Here is a 25,539-nt window from a genome sequence, read left to right on the forward strand (position 1 = left end):
CAATTGTAGGGCAGATGTTTCCAGCACTGGCGACCTGCTTGGGTGTCCCAATAAGCACAGCCTCAGTCTTGCTGCTGTTCAGATGGAAGAAGTTCTCTTTCATCTATGCCCTGATGTCATCTAGGCAGCTGCCAAGTTTTGCTAGGGCTGAGATGGTGTCCAGTTTGGTGTTAATATATACAGTACTTGGATATCATCAGAGTAGCAGTAGAAGTTGATGTTGTAGTCTCTGAGGATTTGGCCGAGAGGGAGCATGTACATTAGGAACAGAATAGGCCCCAGCATTGATCCCACTGGGACACCACATGTGACTATAGACTCCACCGATCTGGACTGTCCAATCGAGATGTATTGCTTCCTATTTGAAAAGGGTAGGAGGAGAACCAGTTCAGAGCAGGTCCAGTGACTGTAGTGTGCTCTCTGAGACGCCACAGGAGGATGTTGTGGTCAACGTTGTCAAAACCAGCAATGAGATTGAAGAGGAGAAGGAGGAGGCTACGTGATCTAGAATCTGAAGACATCAGTAAATCGTTGGAAACTTTCACAAGGGGTGTTTCAGTGCTGTGCAAGGGCTGGAAGCCAGACTGGAAAACTACATACAGCTGATTGGAAGACAGATGGGATTGAAGCTGGTTTGCAACCACTTTTTCCAGTACTTTTGATAGAAAGGGGAGGTTGGAGATGGACCTGTCCCCATAGGAGAACCCTTTTGGGTTCCAAGTAGAACACTCTGTGGAAAAGGTCCAAAAGGGTTCTACCTGGAACAAAAGGGTTCTTCAAAGGATTATCCTATGGGGACAGCCGAAGAACCCTTTTAGGTTCTAGATAGAACCTTTTTTTCTAAGAGTGTAATTGGATAGGATGTCCTGCTTAAGGTTGGGTTTCTTCAGTAAAGGGGTGACTGCAGCTGTTTTGAAGAGTGATGATACCACCCCAGTCAGCAGGGACTTGTTAATGAGGGTGGTGACAACCTGAAGCAGGCTACATGAGCAGGTTTTGAGTAGGGATGTAGGGATAGGGTCAAGGGAGCAAGTGGTGCCCTTCATTTGAAAGATGATTGACTGCACAGCAGTGGATGTGACTTCTGTGAAGCTGAGTGGAGGGGCAGTCTGAGTTGGGGGCTCAGGAAGTGGGGTGCAGGTAATCTTAGAGGCCATTATGTTTGTTCTGTTGTAAATAACTCAGTCCAGAACACATCCACTTACTAAACAGTTAGGTCCTTTACTTACTGAAAGCCAATAAAACCCACAAACATCATATAGAACGCATTCAGAATCTCTATACATTTCAGAGTACTTACTGCTCTACCATTCGCTCAGGTCTCTGTCTACAGTACAGCTAATTTTTGGGTGAAAATAATTTCTTAGGATAACAGAACCTCCATACTGAACACTGAACGCTATTTAGTGCCTCTTAAATTCAATCTAATAAAACCGTAAAGACAGACAGAAAATATTGTGCTATTACACAGCACAAACTAAGAGAGCAAACTACAGTACCAGTCAAAAGTTTGGACACACCTACTCAGGGTTTTTCTTTATTTTTACTATTTTCTACATTGCAGAATAATAGTGAAGACATCAAAACTATGAAATAACACATATGGAATCATGTTGTAACCAAAAAAAGTGTTACACAAATCAAAATATATTTTATATTTGAGATTCTTCAAATAGCCACCCTTTGCCTTGATTACAGCTTTGCACACTCTTGGCATTCTCTCAACCAGCTTCACCTGGAATGCTTTTCAAACCGTCTTGAAGTAGTTCCCACATATGCTGAGCTCTTGTTGGTTGCTTTTCCTTCACTCTGCCGTCCTACTCATCCCAAACCATCTCAATTGGATTGTGGAGGCCAGGTCATCTAATGCAGCACTCCATCAGTCTCCTTCTTGGTAAAATAACCCTTACACAGCCTGGTGGTGTGTTGGGTCCTTGTCCTGTTGAAAAACAAATGATAGTCCCACTAAGCCCAAACCAGATGGGATGGCGTATCACTGCAGAATGCTGTGGTAGCCATGCTGGTTAAGTGTGCCTTGAATTCTAAATAAATCACAGACAGTGTCACCAGCAAAGCACCCCCACACCATAACACCTCCTCCTCCATGCTTTACGGTGGGAACTACACATGCAGAGATCATCCGTTCACCCACACCGTGTCTCACAAAGACACAGCGGTTGGAACCAAAAATCTCCAATTTGGATTCCAGACCAAAGGACACATTTCCACCGGTCTAATATCCATTGCTTGTGTTTCTTGGCCCAAGCAGGTCTCTTCTTATTATTGGTGTCCTGTAGTAGTGGTTTCTTTGGCCTGATTCACACAGTCCCCTCTGAACAGTTGGTGTTAAGATGTGTCTGTGACTTGAACTCTGTTAAACATTTATTTGGGCTACAATTTCTGAGGCTGGTAACTCTAATGAACATATGTTCTGCAGCAGAGGTAACTCTGGGTCTTCCATTCCTGTGGCGGTCCTCATGAGAGCCAGTTTCATCATAGCGCTTGATAGTTTTTGCAAATGCACTTGAAGAAACTTTCAAAGTTCTTGAAATGTTCCGTATTGACTGACCTTCATGTCTTAAAGTAATGATCGACTGTCATCTCTCTTTGCTTATTTGAGCTGTTCTTGTCATAATATGGATTTGGTCTTTTACCAAATAGGGCCATCTTCTGTATACCCCCCTTACCTTGTCACAACACAACTGAATTGGCTCAAACGCATTAAGAAGGAAAGCAATTCCACAAATTAACTTTTAAGAAGGCACACCTGTTAATTGAAATGCATTACATGTGACTACCTCATGAAGCTGGTTGAGAGAATGCCAAGAGTGTGCAAAGCTGTCATCAAGGCAAAGGGTGGCTATTTGAAGAATCTCAAATATAAAATATATTTTGTTTTGTTTAACACCTTTTTGGTTACTACATGATTCCATATGTATTATTTCATAGTTTTGATGTCTTCACTATTTTTCTACAATGTAAAAAATAGTCAAAATAAGAAAAACCCTTGAATGAGTAGGTGTGTCCAATATTTTGACTGGTAGTGTAAGTGTGATGCACGTGACATCCCAGCAACTTTAAGATCAGTCAATACTTCATATCGGAGTTGTTCCTGTTGAAATTCGAGACAGTCTAAGGCACTGCATCTCAGTGCTTGAGGCGTCACTACAGACCCCCTGGTTCGATTCCAGGCTGTATCACAACCGGCCGTGATTAGGAGTCCCATAGGGCGGTGCACAATTGGCCCAGCATTGTCCGGGTTTGGCCGGTGTAGGCCGTCATTGTAAATAAGAATTTGTTCTTAACTGACTTGCCTAGTTAAATAAAGGTAAAATTAAAATAAAATAAATAAAAAATATTCATGAGGCTAGGATAGCATCACACTCTCCATTGAATACAGGCTGTTGAGGTCAACACCCCACTTCGAATATTCAAAAAAGTATTCAAATAACGAGATGTTACTACAGGATTCCATATGTGTTATTTCATAGTTTTGATGTCTTCACTATTATTCTACAATGTAAAAAATAGTAAAAAATAAAGAAAAACCCTTGAATGAGTAGGTGTGTCCAAATGTTTGACTGGTAGTGTATACTGAACAAAACTATAAACGCAACATGTTGGTGCCATGTTTCATGAACTTAAATAAAATATCCCAGAAATGTTCCATACGCACCAAAATCTTATTTCTCTCATATTTTAGGCACACATTTGTTTACATCCCTGTTAGTAAACATTTCTCCTTTGCCACGATAATCCATCCATCTGACAGGTGTGGCATATCAACAAGCTGATTAAACAGCATGATCATTACACAGGTGCACCTTGTGCTGGGGACAATAAAACACCACACTTAAATGTGCAATTTTGTCACACAACACAATGTCACAGATGTCTCAAGTTTTGAGAGAGCGTGCAATTGGCATGCTGACTGCAGGAATGTCCAACAGAGCTGTAGCCAGATAATGTATTGTTCATTTCTCTACCATAAGCCGCCTCCAACATAATTTTAGAGAATTTGGCAGTAAGCCCAACCGGCCTCACAACCGCAGACCACGTGTAACCACGCCAACCTCCACATCAGGCTTCTTCATCTGTGGGATCGTCTAAGGAGGGGAGGTAGGGGGGTACTGAGGAGTATTTCTGTCTATAATAAAGCTCCTTTGTGGGGAAAAACTATTTCTGATTTGTATGTGTAGTTATTATGTATCCCCATTAGCTGCTGCCAAGGCAGCAGCTACTCTTCCTGGGGTCCAGCAAAATTAAGGCAGTAATACAATTATAAAAACATTACAATATATTCATTACAGAATTCACAACACACTAAGTGTGTGCCCTCAGGTCCATACTCCACTACCACATATCTACAACACAAAATCCATGTGTACGCGTGTGTATAGTGCGTATGTTATTGTGTGTGTATGCATGTTTCTGTGTCTATGTTTGTGTTGCTTCACAGTCCCGCTGTTCCATAAGGTGTATTTGTATCTGTTTTTTAAATCTGATTCTACTACTTGCATCAGTTACCTGATGTAGCCATGGCTCTATGTAGTACTGTGCGCCTCCCATAGTCTGTTCTGGACTTGGTGACTGTGAAGAGACCTCTGGTGGCATGTCTTGTGGGGTATGCATGGGTGTCTGAGCTGTGTGCTAGTCATTTAAACAGACAGCTCGGTGCTTTCAAGATGTCCATACCTCTCACAAATACAAGTAGTGATGAAGTCAATCTCTCCTCTACTTTGAGCCAGCAGAGATTGACATGCACATTATTAATGTTTGCTCTCTGTGTACATCCAAGGGCCAGCCGTGCTGCCCTGTTTTGAGCCAATTGCAATTTTCCTAAGTCCCTCTTTGTGGCACCTGACCACATCACTGAACAGTAGTCCAGGTGTGACAAACCTAGAGCATTTAGGACCTGCCTTGTTGATAGTGCTGTTAAGAAGGTTGAGTAACACTTTATTATGGACAGACTTCTCCCCATCTTAGCAACTGTTGTATCAATATGTTTTGACCATAACAGTTTACAATCCAGGGTTACTCCAAGCAGTTTAGTCACCTCAACTTGCTCAATTTCCACATTATTTATTACAAGATTTAGTTGAGGTTTAGCGTTTAGTGAATGATTTGTTCCAAATACAATGCTTTACATTTTTTAAATATTTAGGACTAACTTATTCCTTGCCATTCATCCGCATACATAGACACACTGGCTTTACTCATAGCCAGTGGCATGTCGTTAGTAAAGATTGAAAAAAGTAAGGGGCCAAGACAGCTGCCCTGGGGAATTCCTGATTCTACCTGGATTATGTTGGAGAGGCTTCCATTAAAGAACACCCTCTGTGTTCTGTTAGACAGGTAACTCTTTATCCACAATATAGCAGGGGGTGTAAAGCCATAACACATACGTTTTTCCAGCAGCAGACTATGATCGATAATGTCAAAACCCACACTGAAGTCTAACCAAACAGCCCCCACATTATTTATCATCAATTTCTCTAAGCCAATCATCAGTCATTTGTGTAAGTGCTGTGCTTGTTGAATGTCCTTCCCTATAAGCATGCTGAAAGTCTGCTGTCAATTTGTTTACTGTAAATTGTCTGGGTCTGGCTCCCCAGTGGGTGGGCCTGGCTCCCAAGTGGGTGGGCCTATGACCAGTCACATGAAATCCATAGATTAGGGCTTATTTAATTTATTTCAATTGACTGATTTCCTTTTATGAACTGTAACTCAGTAAAATATTTGAAATTGTTGCATGTTGTGTTTATATTTTTGTTCATTATATTTCCAGACGATGAGGTTGGAATAATGACAATTATGATTATGTCCTTTCAGTGTAAGAGCTGTTTGATACGTTTTGGCCTGCCTGATGACATCACCAGCCAGTAAATCAGTTAATAGACCAATAAGAAAGAGAGTTCCAAACCCCTCTGCTAATAACAGCTAGTTTCAGTTTTCCCCTCCCCACTCATTCCACACTCAGACAGTCCTAGCAAAATGATTGCTTGAGAAATTGCTCCTAGCTAAGAAGCATAAAAAAAAAAAAAAAAAAAATTGAAAACAATCATAGTAAGGTACTTAATTGTTACCTAGAAATGATTTGATATTGAGATAAAAAACGTTATCTGGCCTAAGTCTCTTTGCTTTTGGAAGTTCTTAGCTTGTACTGTATATATAAACCGTGTGTATACTGTATATGCATTAAATCTCACACATACACACAACTCCACAGAATTCCCAGTTCTCATGCCTGGAAGAGAAGAAGGTGATACGAGAAAGGGAAAAGGGAGATTGAGAGGAGGGAAAAAAATCCCCTCTTCTCCCTCACTCTTTATCAGCTATATCCTATATCCTTTTTCAACTCTTCAGAGAGACTAAACCATAAAATACATTTGTTCTGTGAAATAATTTCTTCCCCTTCATGAAACTGTATCAGCCCTCATACCGTAGAAGCTTTAGCCATAGCTCTTTCTACAGCCATGGGCACAGCATATGCTAGCTGAAGTGCAACACATCTGATCATTGTTTACTCCATATGTCAATGTGCTTGAATCTTTCCAAATTCAAATAAACCATTCATGATATAAACCAACATCCACTAGTCATCTCCCCATATTGTTCATATTCCTTTAAATGCCTAGATGCCTGTAATGATGTAGGTCGGATGTAGGATGTGCAGCCGATGATAGGATGATGACTTACTCATTTTTTTGTAGTGCCAGGACCAGTTGTTCACCTTCTGCATCCAACACCAGCCTCAGTGAGGCAGGATGACTCTAGAACACAAACACATGACACGAGAGGTGAGGGGACGGGACACCCAGCAAGCAGGGCTTACATACTGGACAGGAAGTAGGAGGGCATGCTGGTAATGGGCTAGGAAGAGGGGTTCCAGTTCCCAGATCCCTTTCCATTGATGGTTGTCATGACTAGGGCCCTGTTTTACTGACTACGTTACCTGACCAGGAAAAGCTCTGGACTCTAACCATGACAGCTGACTTTTTGATGAGCACATATCACGCCTCTCCATTACTAATGCTCCATCCCAGGATGACCCAGTCATAGACTCTTCCATTAGTACCGTTCATAATTGCCTTAGGTTAAAAACTTGGACATTTATATGAGATCAACAGTAATGAAAAAAACAATCTAATGTTGAACAGTAAATAAAACATTACCCCTTAGGTCTATAGCAATAATCTACCATGTCAGGTTGATGTTAGTCAGAAATCAACAGCAAAAAAACATATATCTTTGCAGAGCAAGTAGTGTTTTTCCTTGAGTGCAAGAACAAAAATGTGTAGGATTGTCTGCATATTTCAGTGCCGACTGACACTAATTTCCCCAGACCTCCTGCCTTTTCAGCACTCATGAGTTATGACCAAACTGGCCCATGGGAAAAAGCTGGGGATCTCATTCTGTCGCATAGTTTACGAGAGGCTATCAGATACTGTGTAACACACATACACAGACACAGACACACACACACACACACACACACACACACGCAGGTAGGGATGGAGAGCCTCCTTCTAGGAAATATTTGTATGGATTTATGTCCATGCTTCATGTTGTCATTAGAACTATTTTACTACACATGTAGAAGCAGGTACACAGACAAGTCATCCCTAAAGCCAACACCTCATTTGGCCGCCATTCCTTCCAGTTCTCTGCTGCTAATGATTGGAACGAACTGCAAAAATGTGTTCCAATCATTAGCAGCAGAGAACTGGAAGGAATGGTGGCCAAATGAGGTGTTGGCTTTGGGGATGACTTGTTTGACTCTTATCTACCTCACTAACTTTAAGCATCAGTTGTCTGAGCAGCTTACCGATCACTGCACCTGTACACAGCCCATCTGTAATTATCCCACCCAACTACCTCATCCCAATATTGTTATTTATTTTGCTCATTTGCATCCAAGTATCTCTTTTTGCACATTGTCTTCTGCACATCTATCACTCCAGTGTTAATAGTAAATTGTAATTATTTTGCACTATAGCCTATTTATTGCCTTACCTCCATAACTTACTACATTTGCACACATTGTGTTATTGACTGTATGTTTTGTTTATCCCATGTGTAACTCTGTGTTGTTGTTGTGCTTTGCTTTATCTTGGCCAGGTCGCAGTTGTAAATGAGAACTTGTTCTCAACTGGCCTACCTAGTTAAATAAAGGTGAAAAAAAACAAAAAAACAAGCAGGCATGCATTTTGACTGCACCCTGACTTAGTCTGTGGAAGCACTGTCTTAAACCCCACGGAATTCACGGATAGACACAGATATGCAGGGACCAGGGAGACAGGCAGAGATAAAGATAGACAGAGAGACAGAGTGACCATTTGTCTCAGTCAGATAATACTAAGACAGATGAGACTTGGCTTAGGCCTGCTGGGCTCTGTTCAGGCTAGGGCTGTTTCTCTGCCAGAAACCCAGTAGTTTGACAGTAGGTCCATGGTGGGTCCATTTGTGGTTTAGAAAGGGCAGGACTGTTCATGTCAGGTCATCACCCCACTGTCCTGACTCAGGATGACTGTGATATTGGCATGCTACTTCTAGTGGCACCGAAAACAGCTCAATAAAAATAACAGGGGAGGGAAAAATGAGTCAGGTATCATCTCTGATAAAATAATAATACAACTCAAGAATATGTTGGAATAGTCAACATGGCTATAACAGCTGGCTCCCGAACAATACAAATGGACATTGTTGTCAAACTCAATTGATTATGTAGTGTCATGACATTGGAATATCTCTCTAATAAAATACAATTAACTTTCACCTAAATTCTGTCCTAACTAAATACATAGAATCTCTTCATTGTTCCAGACAAAGCTATAACACATTCTGATGCATTACTTTGGCAGCCCTCATGACTCCTTCTCATTTCAGAGATGTTGTTGTTTTACTAATACCCTACCCATGTCATCAAAGTAAAGCTCAAGCTCAGCATTGAGGAAGTTGAGAAAGTGTGGAGTTGAGAGACTAACATAGTATTTCCTCCAGCTAGGAAAAACCTATCCACTCAGGTATAATCTGAGGGATACATCTTGGAAAGAAATAGCTGTTTTAAATATTCTGGGAGTACTACTCAACACTCCCCCGTTTTCCTTGTCTGGAACGGTATCGTTGTGGTGCAGTGGGGGATCCCGGATTTCAAACATTAATTTCTCTCACTAAGTCCTCGTGGGCTGAACGCATTGGGTTTCCCCATCTGAAGCTACCCTTAAACCACAGACTCAATTGCAGAATGTGCTCAATTTGCTCAAAGACCCCATGTAATAGCAGAGATAAAATGTGCTGATTTCCCTGGTTTTAATAACTGAATGGATTTCAGGCATTACACATGGTTGATAGAAAGAACCTCTAATATGTCTTATACATCCTTGCTGTGCTTACAGTTCTGGTATGTCAAGGATGACAAGTGTTAGGATGCATTTGCTAGCCATCCACAACTAAGCTCATCTGTCCAATACATTTTAGCACAATGGTTAGATGGTTTCAAATCCGGTTGCTACCTGACTTTGTTACAACACCAGACTGTTTAGGGAAAAAAAGGTGGTCTATAGCCAGTGGTGTGTGTCTAGCCTTCTCCTATCCCCCAAACAATTTTAAAAATGTTGCTTTTTATGCACTGATGATTTGTAGAGTATAGGAAGCTGGCAAATTGGGGGAATAATTACACAGTGTGTGGAGCCTCAGGGCCTATCTCATACGAAACAAACAACAGAGGGGCCATTCAACACCGTGGGGAGTGAGCTTTCAGTAACAACCACAAAGGGGAATCAGCTGAGGATAAACAGATATGGGGAATTATTAGGAGCTCATGACTGGAACAACAGAAGAGACCAGAGGCAGTCCGGCAGGCAAGCTGACATCTGTGGTTGGCTGAGTTAGGAGCAGTGTATTAGCATTAACCAGGGCCGCTAAAAGGCTGCATTATGAATATTTACCCTGGACTTGAGCTGGCTGACTGGTTTGCGCTCCTGCCCTTCCAGCAGGAAAGGTACCGTGGTGTCATAGTGTTGGGGCTCAGGGACGGCACTGTGCAGCACACTCTGGTTGCCTGTTAAAAGATCAATAGCAGTGATTAGTGATGTAATCAATGGAAGTGATTTGTACTGAGTGGGTATGAGTAGTGGGATACTGATGTCTATCTGGTCTCTGTTAAGTAGACACTTGACCCGAGGTGACCTGACTGAGAGAATATATATTAATGTATAATGAGAATGACATAACCCCTTACTTCACTGGTTGTGGCGGCAGTCAACCATGAGATTATGGAGAATGACATGAAATGTTAAACAGTCTTTTGAACATGTGATTGTTTCATGATTTAGCTTCAGGTCACCTCAAGTAAAATGTGTTGCTCTATTGTTTACATGACCTTGAATTCATTAAACACTAAATGCCCAATTTATGTAAAGGTTGTAAGTCACTTGAGTGAACCAAACTGTTCAAAAAAACATTCACAATAAATATAACACTACTACACGCATCCATTTTTTTTAAACACACCATATGGGTTTCAGAAAAAGGCAGCCCTCAGACGAACTGTACAGCAAAGTACTTTAGACATATTGCCTTTGGAAACCGACGGTATTGCTTTTCCAAACACAGTGCAAGCTCTCTCTTATTCGACTGTAAAACAGTGGTGTCCCCAAAGAGTCTCTGTTCTGCAGTAAGACCACAGACACAACATCAATAATGGATGCTTTCACACAACTCATCAGGAACACAGCTTTAACAATATATCTCGACAGCACTGCTGCACAAACCAACCTACTGCTGTGCTGTGCATTAAAGCAATTTCTCTGTTATACTGTTAATCGATATAAAGCGCTTTTCCCCCCAATTTGTTGTTCTATTGTAAATCTATTATTTTCACATTAAAAGAAACTTCTTTACCCTCCTGGTAAGGTGAATTCACCGTGGTTTTTATGTAATCAGTTAGACAAGCTAGACACATACAGGAAGCTGTCCATTTGAGTATTTACATGCAAGCAGACAGTGTATATGTATGCATGTATCTATATACACTGCTCAAAAAAATAAAGGGAACACTTAAACAACACAATGTAACTTCAAGTCAATCACACTTCTGTGAAATCAAACTGTCCACTTGGGAAGCAACACTGATTGACAATACATTTCACATGCTGTTGTGCAAATGGAATAGACAACAGGTGGAAATTATAGGCAATTAGCAAGACACCCCCAATAAAGGACTGGTTTTGCAAGTGGTGACCACAGACCACTTCTCAGTTCCTATGCTTCCTGGCTGATGTTTTGGTCACTTTTGAATGCTGGCGGTGCTTTCACTCTAGTGGTAGCATGAGACGGAGTCTACAACCCACACAAGTGGCTCAGGTAGTGCAGCTCATCCAGGATGGCACATCAATGCGAGCTGTGGCAAGAAGATTTGCTTTGTCTGTCAGCGTAGTGTCCAGAGCATGGAGGCACTACCAGGAGACAGGCCAGTACATCAGGAGACGTGGAGGAGGCCGTAGGAGGGCAACAACCCAGCAGCAGGACTGCTACCTCCGCCTTTGTGCAAGGAGGAGCAGGAGGAGCACTGCCAGAGCCCTGCAAAATGACCTCCAGCAGGCCACAAATGTGCATGTGTCTGCTCAAACGGTCAGAAACAGACTGCATGAGGGTGGTATGAGGGCCCGACGTCCATAGGTGGGGGTTGTGCTTACAGCCCAACACCGTGCAGGACGTTTGGCATTTGCCAGAGAACACCAAGATTGGCGAATTCGCCACTGGCGCCCTGTGCTCTTCACAGATGAAAGCAGGTTCACACTGAGCACGTGACAGACGTGACGGAGTCTGGAGACGCCGTGGAGAACATTCTGCTGCCTGCAACATCCTCCAGCATGACCGGTTTGGCGGTGGGTCAGTCATGGTGTGGGGTGGCATTTATTTGGGGGGCCGCACAGCCCTCCATGTGCTCGCCAGAGGTAGCCTGACTGCCATTAGGTACCGAGATGAGATCCTCAGACCCCTTGTGAGACCATATGCTGGTGCGGTTGGCCCTGGGTTCCTCCTAATGCAAGACAATGCTAGACCTCATGTGGCTGGAGTGTGTCAGCAGTTCCTGCAAGAGGAAGGCATTGATGCTATGGACTGGCCCGCCCGTTCCCCAGACCTGAATCCAATTGAGCACATCTGGGACATCATGTCTCGCTCCATCCACCAACGCCACGTTGCACCACAGACTGTCCAGGAGTTGGTGGATGCTTTAGTCCAGGTCTGGGAGGAGATCCCTCAGGAGACCATCCGCCACCTCATCAGGAGTATGCCCAGGCATTGTAGGGAGGTCATACAGGCACGTGGAGGCAACACACACTACTGAGCCTCATTTTGACTTGTTTTTAGGACATTACATCAAAGTTGGATCAGCCTGTAGTGTGGTTTTCCACTTTAATTTTGAGGGTGAATCCAGACCTCCATGGGTTGATAAATTTGATTTCCATTGATAATTTTTGTGTGATTTTGTTGTCAGCACATTCAACTATGTAAAGAAAAAAGTATTTAATGAGATCATTCAGATCTAGGATGTGTTATTTTAGTGTTCCCTTAATTTTTTTGAGTAGTGTATATATATGTATGTGTATATATATATATATATATATATATATATATATATATATATATATATATACAGTGAGGGAAAAAAAGTATTTGATCCCTTGCTGATTTTGTACGTTTGCCCACTGACAAAGAAATGATCAGTCTATAATTTTAATGGTAGGTTTATTTGAACAGTGAGAGACAGAATAACAACAAAAATATCCAGAACAACGCATGTCAAAAATGTTATAAATTGATTTGCATTTTAATGAGGGAAATAAGTATTTGACCCACTCTCAATCAGAAAGATTTCTGTCTCCCAGGTGTCTTTTATACAGGTAACGAGCTGAGATTAGGAGCACACTCTTAAAGGGAGTGCTCCTAATCTCAGATTGTTACCTGTATAAAATACGCCTGTCCACAGAAGCAATCAATCAATCAGATTCCAAACTCTCCACCATGGCCAAGACCAAAGATTTCTTCAAGGATGTCATGGACAAGATTGTAGACCTACAGAAGGCTGGAATGGGCTACAAGACCATCGCCAAGCAGCTTGGTGAGAAGGTGACAACAGTTGGTGCGATTATTCTCAAATGGAAGAAACACAAAAGAACTGTCAATCTCCCTCGGCCTGGGGCTCCATGCAAGATCTCACCTCGTGGAGCTGCAATGATCATGAGAAGGGTGAGGAATCAGCCCAGAACTACATGGGAGGATCTTGTCAATGATCTCAAGGCAGCTGTGACCATAGTCACCAAGAAAACAATTGGTAACACACTACGCCGGTAAGGACTGAAATCCTGCAGCGCCCGCAAGGTCCCCCTACTCAAGAAAGCACATATACAGGGCCGTCTGAAGTTTGCCAATGAACATCTGAATGATTCAGAGGAGAACTGGGTAAAAGTGTGGTCAGATGAGACCAAAATGGAGCTCTTTGGCATCAACTCAACTCGCCGTGTTTGGAAGAGGAGGAATGCTGCCTATGACCCCAAGAACACCATCCCCACCGTCAAACATGGAGGTGGAAACATTATGCTTTGGGGGTGTTTTTCTGCTAAGGGGACAGGACAACTTCACTGCATCAAAGGGACGATGGACGGGGCCATGTACCATCAAATCTTGGGTGAGAACCTCCTTCCCTCAGCCAGGGCATTGAAAATGGGTCGTGGGTGGGTATTCCAGCATGACAATGACCCAAAACACACGGCCAAGGCAACAAAGGAGTGGCTCAAGAAGAAGCACATTAAGTTCCTGAAGTGGCCTAGCCAGTCTCCAGACCTTAATCCCATAGAAAATCTGTGGAGGGAGCTGAAGGTTCGAGTTGCCAAACGTCAGCCTCAAAACCTTAATGACTTGGAGAAGATCTGCAAAGAGGAGTGGGACAAAATCCCTCCTGAGATGTGTGCAAACCTGGTGGCCAACTACAAGAAACGTCTGACCTCTGTGATTGCCAACAAGGGTTTTGCCACCAAGTACTAAGTCATGTTTTGCAGAGGGGTCAAATACTTTTTTCCCTCATTAAAATGCAAATACATTTATAAAATTTTTGACATGCGTTTTTCTGGATTTGTTTGTTGTTATTCTGTCTCTCACTGTTCAAATAAACATACCATTAAAATGATAGACTGATCATGTCTTTGTCAGTGGGCAAACGTACAAAATCAGCAGGGGATCAAATACTTTTTTCCCTCACTGTATAGAGAGAGAGAGAGAGAGAGAGAGAGAGAGAGAGAGAGAGAGAGAGAGAGAGAGAGAGAGAGAGAGAGAGAGAGAGAGAGAGAGAGAGAGAGAGAGAGAGAGAGAGAGAGAGAGAGAGAGAGAGAGACCATTCTATATTTTGATCTAGATAGAAAATATATTTCCATTTTACTTGAACGTTGAAAGGTTGAGCGAGTGAGGGGAGCTACAAACATTTCAGATATTCAATAACTAATGACATCAATCTAACTTCAATGATCTTGGAATGAATAACTATCTATTGAAGTCAATAGGGTTGCACCCATTCTGTTAGCACTAACAAAGGCCAATCAAATTTTGTAGCATGTATCTTTTAAATGCCTGCGCTTCTAGCAGCAAAGACTTTAATGTCATCTCATCACTCTGAAAGTATAGTACTAAAGTTCAAAGGCAGGCCCATTTATAAGACACAAGCCTCCTTTGAACGAGCCAGTTATGGTTTTAGGGCTAATGCTACAACATCAAAGAAAAATGCTTTACAATTCCCCTTGTTAAAACTTTACTGTATCACTTTGCACACAATAAAATACCCAGTCGTTGAAACAGTTCCTATTAGAAGTCCTACTCTTACACTAATAAAACCTATAGCTAGCGCTAGCTCTCTCGTCTGTGATGTTTATGATCATTCAAATAAAACTGTATTTGTCACATGCTTCATAAACAACAGGTGTAGATGTGCGCATGTTATGTGTGTGTGGGCGTATATAGTGTGTGTGTGTGTGTGTGTGTGTGAACAGAGTCAGTGCAGGAGAGAGTGCAAAAAAGTGTATGTGTGTGTTGGGGTGTGTATGTGTGTGTTGGGGTGTCAGTGTAAGTATGTGTGAGTGTGTGGATAGAGTCCAGTGTGTGTGCATAGATGTCAGTGCAAGAGAGTTAGTGCAGAAAAGGGTCAATGCAGGTTGTCCAGGTAGCCATTTGATTAGCTATTTAGCAGGCTTGTTTAGCAGTCTTATGACTTGGGGGTAGAAGCTGATAAGGGTCCTGTTGGTTCCAGACTTGGTTCACTGGTACCGCTTGCCGTGTGGAAATAAAGAGAACAGTCTATGGCTTGGGTGGCTAGAGTCTTTGACAACTGTTTGGGCTTCCTCTGACACCGCCTTGTATAGAGGTCCTGGATGGCAGGGAGGTTGGCCCCAGGGATGTACTGGGCCGTACTCACCACCCTCTGTAGCTCCTTGCGGTCGGATGCCTTGTAGTTGCCGTACCAGTCAAGATGCCCTCAATGGTGCAGCTGTAGAACCTTTTGAGGATCTGAGGGCCCATGCCAAATCTTTTCAGCCTTCTGAGGGGGAAGAGGTCCTGTCGTGCCCTCTTCACAACTGTGTGGGTATGTGTGGACCATGTTCATTCCTTAGTGATGTGGACACAGAGGAAGCTCTCGACCCGCTCAATTACAGCCCCATTGCTGTGGATGGGGGCGTGCACACCCCTCCGTTTCCTGTAGTCCATGATCAGCTCCTTTATCTTGCTGACATTAAGGAAGAGGTTGTTGTCCTGGCACCACACTGCCAGGTCTCTGACCTCCTCCCTATAGGCTGCCTCATCATTGTCGGTGATCATTCCTACTACCATTGTGTCGTCAGCAAACTTGATGATGGTGTTGGAGTTGTGCGTGGCCACGCAGTTGTGGGTGAATAGGGAGGATAGGAGGGAACAAAGCACACCCGAGGGGCCCCCGTGTTGATGGTCAGCATGGCGGATGTGTTGTTGCATACCCTCACCGCCTGGGGTCACCACATCAGGAAGTCCAAGATCCATTTGCAAAGGGAGGTGTTCAGTCCCAGGGTCCTGCGCTTGGAGGGAACTATGGTTATGAATGCTGAGCTGTAGTCAATGAACAGCATTCTTACATAGGTATTATTTTTGTCCAGGTGAGTGAGGGCAGTGTGGAGTGCAATAGAGATTGCGTCATCTGTGGATCTGTTGGGGCAGTACGCGAATTGGAGTGGGTCCAGGGTGTCTGGGATAATAGTGTTGATGTGAGCCATGACCAGACTTTCAAAGCATTTCATGTCTATAGATGTGAGTGCTACGGGGCGATAGTCATATAGTCATTCCTTCTGGCCCAGCGGCCTTGCGAATGTTAACCTGTTTAAAGTTCTTACTCACACGGCCACAGAGAGCGAGATCACACAGTCGTCCGGAACAGCTGGTGCTCTCATGCATTTTTCTGTTCAAGTATGAAAAATGTATGCACTCACTAAACTGTAAGTCGCTCTGGATAAGAGCATCTGCTAAATGACTAAAATGAAAAATGTAAAACTGTTTAATGTTGCTTGCCTCGGAGCGAGCATAGAAGGCATTTATCTCGTCTGGTAGGCTCGTGTCGCTGGGCAGTTTGTAGCTGGGTTTCCTTTTGTAATCCGTGATAGTTTGCAAACCCTACCACATCCGTCGAGCGTCAGAGCCGGCGTAGTAGGATTTGATCTTAGTTGACGCTTTGCCTGTTTGATGGCTCATCGGAGGTCATAGCGGGATTCCTTATAAGTGTCCGGATTAGTGTCCCGCTCCTTGAAAGCAGCAGCTCTAGCCTTTAGCTCAGTGCGGATGTTGCCTGTAATCCATGTCTTCTGGTTGGGGTATGTACGTACGGTCAATGTGGGGATGATGTCGTCGATGCACTTATTAATGAAGCCGGTGACTGATGTGGTAAACTCAATGTTATCGGATAAATCACAGAACATATTTTACATTTTACATTTACATTTTAGTCATTTAGCAGATGCTCTTATCCAGAGCGACTTACAGTTAGTGAGTGCATACATTTTTGTTTTCCATACTGGTCCCCCGTGGGAAACGAACCCCCAACCCTGGCGTTGCAAACGGCATGCTCTACCCACTGAGCTACACGGGACTATTATATGCTTATATATGTGTGACACATAGTATTCAAATGTTTATTACATATTCATCCCTTATACGTGACAATACAAGTTAACAATATGTGTTACGGAGCATTATTTCAGTGATACTTGTAGTTATGGTAATAAAACATTAGAACCCAAAAACGACAAAACACAACAAAAAAAATTTGGAATCCTATTAATGTTAATTTTTTCTCTAATCACTTCTCAATTCAGCCATTTTACTGTTTTAAGCCGTTCCCACTTGTCCCTTTGTTGCATCCGGGAAGCGCTTCATGACAGCATCCAGTCAGATGAATTCATGAATATAATTTTTATGTCTCAGTTATTAACATATTCCAGTCTGTGCTAGCAAAACTGTCCTGTATATTAGCATCCGCTTCAGCGGACCACTCCCGGACCACTTCTCTAATCACTTCTCAATTCAGCCATTTTACTGTTTTAAGCCGTTCCCACTTGTCCCTTTGTTGCATCCGGGAAGCGCTTCATGACAGCATCCAGTCAGATGAATTCATGAATATAATTTTTATGTCTCAGTTATTAACATATTCCAGTCTGTGCTAGCAAAACTGTCCTGTATATTAGCATCCGCTTCAGCGGACCACTTCCGTATTGAGTGCATCACTGGTACTTCCTGTTTTAGTTTCTGCTTGTAAGCAGGAAGCAGGAGGATAGAGTCATGGTCTGATTTGCCAAAGGGAAGGCGAGGGGGGGCCTTGTATGCGTTTCTGTGTGCGGAGTAAAAGTGCTCTAGAGTTTTGTCGCCTCCAGTTGCACAGGTGACATGTTGGTAAAAATTAGGTAAAATTGATTTCAGTTTCCCTGCATTAAAATCACCAGCCAAGAGAAATGCCGCCTCTGGATGAGCATTTTCTTGTTTGCTTATGGCCCTATACAGCTCGTTGTGTGTGGTCTTAGTGCCAGCATTGGTTTGTGATGGTAAATAGACAACTCCAAAAAACACTCTTGGTAAATAGTATGGTCTGCAGCTTATCATGAGGTATTCTAACTCCGGTGCGGAAAAACTTGAGACTTCCTTAACATTAGAGATCGCACACCAGCTGTTGTTAACAAAGAGACACACCCCTCCTCCCTTTGTCTTACCCGAGTCTGTCTTCTGGTCTTGAAGATGCATAGAAAAACCAGCGAGATGTACACTTGTATACAAAAGTATGTGGACACCCTTTTGTGGATTAAGCTATTTCAGCCACACCCGTTGCTGACAGGTGTATAAAAATTGAGCACACAGCCATGCAATCTCTATAGACAAATATTGGCAGTAGAATGGCCTTATTGAAGAGCTCAGTGACTTTCAACGTGGCACCGTCATAGGATGCCACCTTTCCAACAAGTCAGTTTCTTCTGTTAAGGGAGATCCCTGAAGTGTGTGTGTGTGTGTGTGTGTGTGTGTGTGTGTGTGTATACAGTATGTGTGAGTTAGGGTGGGGCTCCCTATGCCTGACGTGGTGGGTTAGTGGGATCCGCCTCCTGCAGGCACTCCCATCCCTCAGGAGCTTCAGAGGAATCCTCTGCTTAGGAGCCACTTTTCAACTTGTTCTCTGCAGACACAGGATTCCGCCTCCGAGCTCTGGGGATCTCAGCATGGGGACCTGGGGATTCTGGCTTTCAGTAACTGATCATGCATGTAGGAACACCTAACAGCCAGCTGAGGAGAAGCACACTCCAGCTATCAGCTCAGTGTCCCCAGCACAGGGGTTTTAGTGAAGACACTAAATGTTGATTCATCTGAAAACACACATGGATGTTGAGTTCTAATCAAAGGGCCCTTCAACTCTACATTCTTGCAAGCATGTGTAATGAATACTCAGGGAGAAAAAGGTGTAGATTCACGCGCAGAGCGCGGCAGGTGTTTATTTCGCCTTTGCAGAAGGCAGGAGTCGTGGTCACAGGCAGGCAATGGTCATACACAGGTAGGCAAACAGGCAGGAGAATCAAAAACTAGGACTGAAGGCTATACAGTGGGGGAAAAAAGTATTTAGTCAGCCACCAATTGTGCAAGTTCTCCCACTTAAAAAGATGAGAGAGGCCTGTAATTTTCATCATAGGTACACGTCAACTATGACAGACAAAATGTGATTTTTTTTTCCAGAAAATCACATTGTAGGACTTTTAATGAATTTATTTGGAAAATAAGTATTTGGTCAATAACAAAAGTTTCTCAATACTTTGTTATATACCCTTTGTTGGCAATGACACAGGTCAAACGTTTTCTGTAAGTCTTCACAAGGTTTTCACACACTGTTGCTGGTATTTTGGCCCATTCCTCCATGCAGATCTCCTCTAGAGCAGTGATGTTTTGGGGCTGTCTCTGGGCAACATGGACTTTCAACTCCCTCAAAAGATTTTCTATGGGGTTGAGATCTGGAGACTGGCTAGGCCACTCCAGGACCTTGAAATGCTTCTTACGAAGCCACTCCTTCGTTGCCCGGGCGGTGTGTTTGGGATCATTGTCATGCTGAAAGACCCAGCCACGTTTCATCTTCAATGCCCTTGCTGATGGAAGGAGGTTTTCACTCAAAATCTCACGATACATGGCCCTATCATTCTCTCCTTTACACGGATCAGTCATCCTGGTCCCTTTGCAGAAAAACAGCCCCAAAGCATGATGTTTCCACCCCCATGCTTCACAGTAGGTATGGTGTTCTTTGGATGCAACTCAGCATTCTTTGTCCTCCAAACACGATGAGTTGAGTTTTTACCAAAAAGTTATATTTTGGTTTCATCTGACATTCTCCCAATCCTCTTCTGGATCATCCAAATGCACTCTAGCAAACTTCAGACGGGCCTGGACATGTACTGGCTTAAGCAGGGGGACACATCTGGCACTGCAGGATTTGAGTCCCTGGCGGCGTAGTGTGTTACTGATGGTAGGCTTTGTTACTTTGGTCCCAGCTCTCTGCAGGTCATTCACTAGGTCCCCCCGTGTGGTTCTGGGATTTTTGCTCACCGTTCTTGTGATCATTTTGACCCCACGGGGTGAGATCTTGCGTGGAGCCCCAGATCGAGGGAGATTATCAGTGGTCTTGTATGTCTTCCATTTCCTAATAATTGCTCCCACAGTTGATTTCTTCAAACCAAGCTGCTTACCTATTGCAGATTCAGTCTTCCCAGCCTGGTGCAGGTCTACAATTTTGTTTCTGGTGTCCTTTGACAGCTCTTTGGTCTTGGCCATAGTGGAGTTTGGAGTGTGACTGTTTGAGGTTGTGGACAGGTGTCTTTTATACTGATAACAAGTTCAAACAGGTGCCATTAATACAGGTAACGAGTGGAGGACAGAGGAGCCTCTTAAAGAAGAAGTTACAGGTCTGTGAGAGCCAGAAATCTTGCTTGTTTGTAGGTGACCAAATACTTATTTTCCACCATAATTTGCAAATAAATTCATTAAAAATCCTACAATGTGATTTTCTGGAGAAAAAAATTCTCAATTTGTCTGTCATACTTGACGTGTACCTATGATGAAAATTACAGGCCTCTCTCATCTTTTTATGTGGGAGAACTTGCACAATTGGTGGCTGACTAAATACTTTTTTTCCCCACTGTAACTGGTTCTCACAAACGAGCTAGGAAAAGGCTTAGTAGAATCAAAACGAACAATACCTCACAAGGCACAAACAGAATGAACTGAACTAAATAAGGAGCTGATGACACCAGGTGAGTAACAAATACAGGTGAAATCAATGAACAAAAATGAAAGACAGGGCTACGTTCAAGAACACAAGGTTGACGAAAAAAATAAATACAGAACCTTACAGCATGTGTGCATGCACACACATATAAACAGGTATCAGGCAAAGCACATATCATACTCTATAGAACTACCTATATTTTTACATTTTTGTCATTTAGCAGACGCTCTTATCCAGAGTGTCTTACAGTAGTGAGTGCATACATTTTACCTCTCAGATCTCACCTTTCAAGAAGTATTTCATTTCGTATACTATTCTCTCAGTACCTCTGCTCACCATCAAAAGCATTCTAAAGGTCAGTCCATAAAACTGACCAGGGTAAAATGGCTAGAATCTATTAAATAATGAGTAAGATGTGTAGTTACACAGTCGTGACACAGCACTTTCTAGTGTTGATTAGTTCAAAAAAGAAGTGACTGTAGGACATATTTATCCTGCTCTGACAGCTACATTCAATGTCAGATTGTATTTTCCACAATCTTTGTGTCAAGTGTGTCACACAAAGTACATAGCAATTGAGTGATGGTGACACTGCCCAAACCAATAGTGGCATGGTGCTTAGAAAGTCCTCAAAACTGCAACTGTCCCGATGATCACGCACGCACACACACGCACACATTCACACACATGCACCCACCCACACACTGCATGTGTCTGTCACAATGAAGCCCTCTCCATCATTCCTTTCTTTACCTCTCAGTTGTCATTTAGGCTCACCTAACATGGCCCCACTATTGGAACACCCCAACATGAACCTCCTTTTATGCAGGCCTAATAAGGACATCCAACTGAGAAGACAGGCATCTAGCATGGCACCTCTTTCCATGAGTATGCCCATAGAGGGCATGGGGTTCATGCCTCACACTGATAATGTCAAAAAGCACTCACTCTGAGTGCTTTTTGTCTGTGCCTAGTGTGGTCATCTATTCTGCTGCTGTGTCCACTACAAAGAACTCTCAGGTTCGGGAATGCCTGGCTAATATGAAGCCTTCCTCTCTGTGCCTGTCAGCAATGTACTGCAGAACTATGGCAACTAGGGGTTTTGTTACTGAGTTTTTTATATGTAGTTAATTATGTTTTGAGGAACTGTTTGCTGACTGACATTTGTGTAGACTTGAAAAAACTATTTTGTCAAACGAAACATTGACGATGAAATGTGTTTTTCTTATTTTTTTCTACAATGAGGTGTGTTTACAGATTATATGGTGACTCATAACAAGTGTGTGGACACACATGTGAGTGTGATACTCACTTGTGCACTCATGTGTGCATGCATCTGTGTGTCGGATGCGTGTCAGGTTGTGTTTGTCTGTTAGCTCCCAGGGTGGTGCAGCAGCAGCAGGGTCTGGCGAGCAGCAGGCAGCTAAATCACACAGACAACTTTAATGACCAATGACAGCTAACAGAGAGAGACACTCATAACTGTTTATCACAGTCCCAAAACGACAACAACTAATGCCAACATGTCCCCATAATGTCAAAGGCAGCCAATGAACTGGAGGGAGGAGTGGCAACGGTGGCTGCCGTCAGCCAACCATCAGCATTCCATAGCATTCTGAGGGGATACAAGAGTTACATCCAAGGAAACGGTGATGAGCGCTACACTCCTCAGGGAAAGAGTGTGTGTGTGTGTGCTTGTGTGTGTTTGTGTGTGTGTTTCTCTGTGTGTCCATGTTTGTGTGGTCAGAGTAAAATCTTCTCTCCCCGGCCCCTACTTACTATTTTTGACATTACAACCAACGACATTATAATGAATGCAGCGCACCAGGGCAGCAGTCTGACTGAATAGATCATATCCTCAAATCTAATCAAGGTAATTTGGCTCCCTAGTCTAATTATTTATTGAAGCCTGGATAAATCACAGGTTGTACACAACCTTGTTTAAATCCATGTAGGCTAATAGGAATAAACAAGATTAAGAGTTTTTCGGTCTGAAATGAAACAGACATTCACTAAGATGCTATTTTCAAAGCAGACCGATTACCCATTCATCTTTGTTGTTTGACAACCCTGTAGTTACACACACATCATTCCTCTAGCCTTACAGCATGTGATTATGGTTTAGCAACCAAATTAATATTTTCTTTGGATTGACAGTCCAGCTTTTCTGGAAGGTCTGGGAGACTCCCCCTCCTTTGACAATCACCATTGAACACACAGTAGGATCTTACAGCCTCTATGGCAATGAATTATATGAATTGTGATATGAACCCACAATGGCACTTAGTCTGAACTATCCTTTCAGTTTTCTCCAAATTGCCGGTGAGAAGGTGAAAATTCTCGAACTATCACGTTTTGAGCAAGTTCTACGAGACCTTGAATCTTTACCTCCCTGCTACGTCCCACACATGGCTATCAAATTACACATCAGTATCTTATTATAAGAGTAGTGCACATCCAATATTTCACATTTGTTGATGATGAAGACATTCCAACTACATGGTCTATACTGCAATTTAAAGTTAGAAGTTGATATCCTGCTGACATCAAAGCATGGTTTTGCCGTATTTCAATATACACTATGCTCAAACTATTTGTATATCCTGTTCAGAGCCATGCAGGTCCAGAGTGTAACCTTCTGTAGGTTTCTAAAATATATTCTGGTTGAATGGCCTTTCACAGAGTGCAGCAGATGGAACGATAACACTGTCATTATCAGCCCTCTCTTCTGTAATGAGGAGATGATGGAGAAACCATTTCTATGTCATGAATACACTAGGGTATAAGAGGTGTTATGAAACATAGGCCTATCCTAACCCATCTAATACTTACACTCACTAATGTTATGTTTCATGGACAGACCATAGAAGTTGCTCAAACACAATTCCACCCAGGTTACCAGATACCCACTACAAAACTCTCTTTATCCTAACAGTTTCTTAACTTCCCACTCCCTCTGTACCACTGACCGAGTCAGAAATGCTCTACTCAAGAGGGTGGGAGATGGAGGATAAGAGCTGTTCTGAGGCCAGTCCCTGTGGCTAAGTCCAGCTGACAGGCACAGATGCCCGAGGCTCTCACTAGATCCTCTCTCTGATCAAAGGACGCATCTCAAGTGTTATATTATCAGCAGTGTTTTAGAAATGTGCAAATAGTTGTAGTAGGAATAGTATGGGAAGATAAATAAATAGATAAATATTGGTGGTATTTACAATGTTGTTTGGGCTGCACTGGTTGCCCTTCTCTCTCTGTCGCTTTTTCTCTCCCTCTCTGTCTATCAGTCTCTCTCTGTATGTCTCCCTGTCTCACACACACAGAGATTTGATTTTTTTTCTCTCACTCATACTGAACAGTAATAACGCATGAATATATAATTATTCATTTTGGTTTATGTATTTCTGCAATCTGAACATAAGCATGCAATGTGTGGTGTGTTAAACTCATCCACCCAGCACTGCTGTCACTGTCTGTCTGACTTTCCTGCTATTGTCTTATCTTACTGTGCAGGAAACAATAGCCACAGGATGCACCACAGTAACAAACCTCTCTCCCTACCTCTCTGTCTTTCTCTCCCTCTAACACACACACATTTGTATTACATTTGGCCAAACAGAGATGCAGATTTTATTTTAATTTTTATGTGGAATTGCTTAAATCTGCTTATTTTTACATTTGTTTCCTGGGATCTTTGCATTAATGGATAACTAGGATAAAATAGCTGAATTAAGGTTGATTCCGTTTTAATCTATTTAGACTGACGTTGACAGACATTTGGTACCCACTGTAAACTGTATGTAGTGCAAAGAATAATAAAACTGTCAGCATGGCTAATTCAAATAGAGACTTACCATCATGTAAATTCAGAAGTGTGTTGTCTGTATTGCCCGTTGCAGTGGACATGGACAAGCCATAAAAAGCAATCAGAAATGCAAAGTTATTCCAACTCCAGTTTGTCATGTTGCCCGGTTTGGGGGAAAATGCGTTCGGGTTGTATTATGGCACCGACCATACTATGCTGTCCACGATTGATTGACAGGATGCGGGATGCAAAGCAGTAGCCTAGAGTGAGATCAAGTCCGAAACACAGAGGAAGAACAATGTTTTACTCCTTAGAGCGGGACCACGAAAGAGGAGCTGTCAAACACTTTTCATCCAAGCATGTTGAAATCCCTGCTTGTTGCGCTCAAAAACTTGGCAATTATGTCTCCAAGACATTGAGATGTGAGTTTGAAAAAGGAGAAGTAGGCCGGAGCGACAGAAAACAGAGATAGCCTACATAAGAAGTCTGATTCACGAGACCAGCATACTCTTTAACATCGGAGCCGCTACACTCTTCTCCTCTGCAATGAGGGAGAAGCTATATGGACACGCCTGATGCCCAATTGATGACGTATATCGCGCAGCTGAGAGTCGAGTGGAGAAAATCTGTCTCCCTCCAGCAGGTGGCAATTTTTTTGTTGTTTCGCCCTCCAAGCAAGGAGTTTTTCTATGCGGTCAATGAGAGTGTTTAATTTGGATAAATTGAAATTATTTTTTCAAATGTTGAACAGCTTGTTGCGTTGTGGCCATAGACATATAATTAATGGAATGGTTTTGGAATCTGTAACCCTGTCAATTTTACTGTTAAAGGAAAGATTCACGCATTTTGAATGTTATATCGTATGTGCATCTCTGAGCGATGTTCTATCGATTCCCGGGACATTTCATGTTTTCAAGCA

General features: G+C 42.7%; 1 protein-coding gene across 1 annotated transcript in view; it reads right to left on the reverse strand.

Annotated features, from left to right (window-relative positions):
• Positions 1-24,778, reverse strand: part of LOC311127346 (disintegrin and metalloproteinase domain-containing protein 12-like) — a gene marked incomplete at both ends in the record, with an annotated part of 159,927 nt that extends 135,149 nt beyond the window's left edge. Inside the window, 3 exon segments of the mRNA XM_084159176.1 lie at positions 6,700-6,773; positions 9,951-10,063; positions 24,670-24,778. Coding sequence (XP_084015302.1) covers positions 6,700-6,773; positions 9,951-10,063; positions 24,670-24,778 — 296 coding nt within the window.
• Between the last annotated feature and the right edge of the window lie 761 nt (positions 24,779-25,539).

The sequence above is a fragment of the Coregonus lavaretus genome, assembly GCF_964263955.1.
Source record: "Coregonus lavaretus genome assembly, chromosome: 1".
NCBI classification, from domain to species: domain Eukaryota; kingdom Metazoa; phylum Chordata; class Actinopteri; order Salmoniformes; family Salmonidae; genus Coregonus; species Coregonus lavaretus.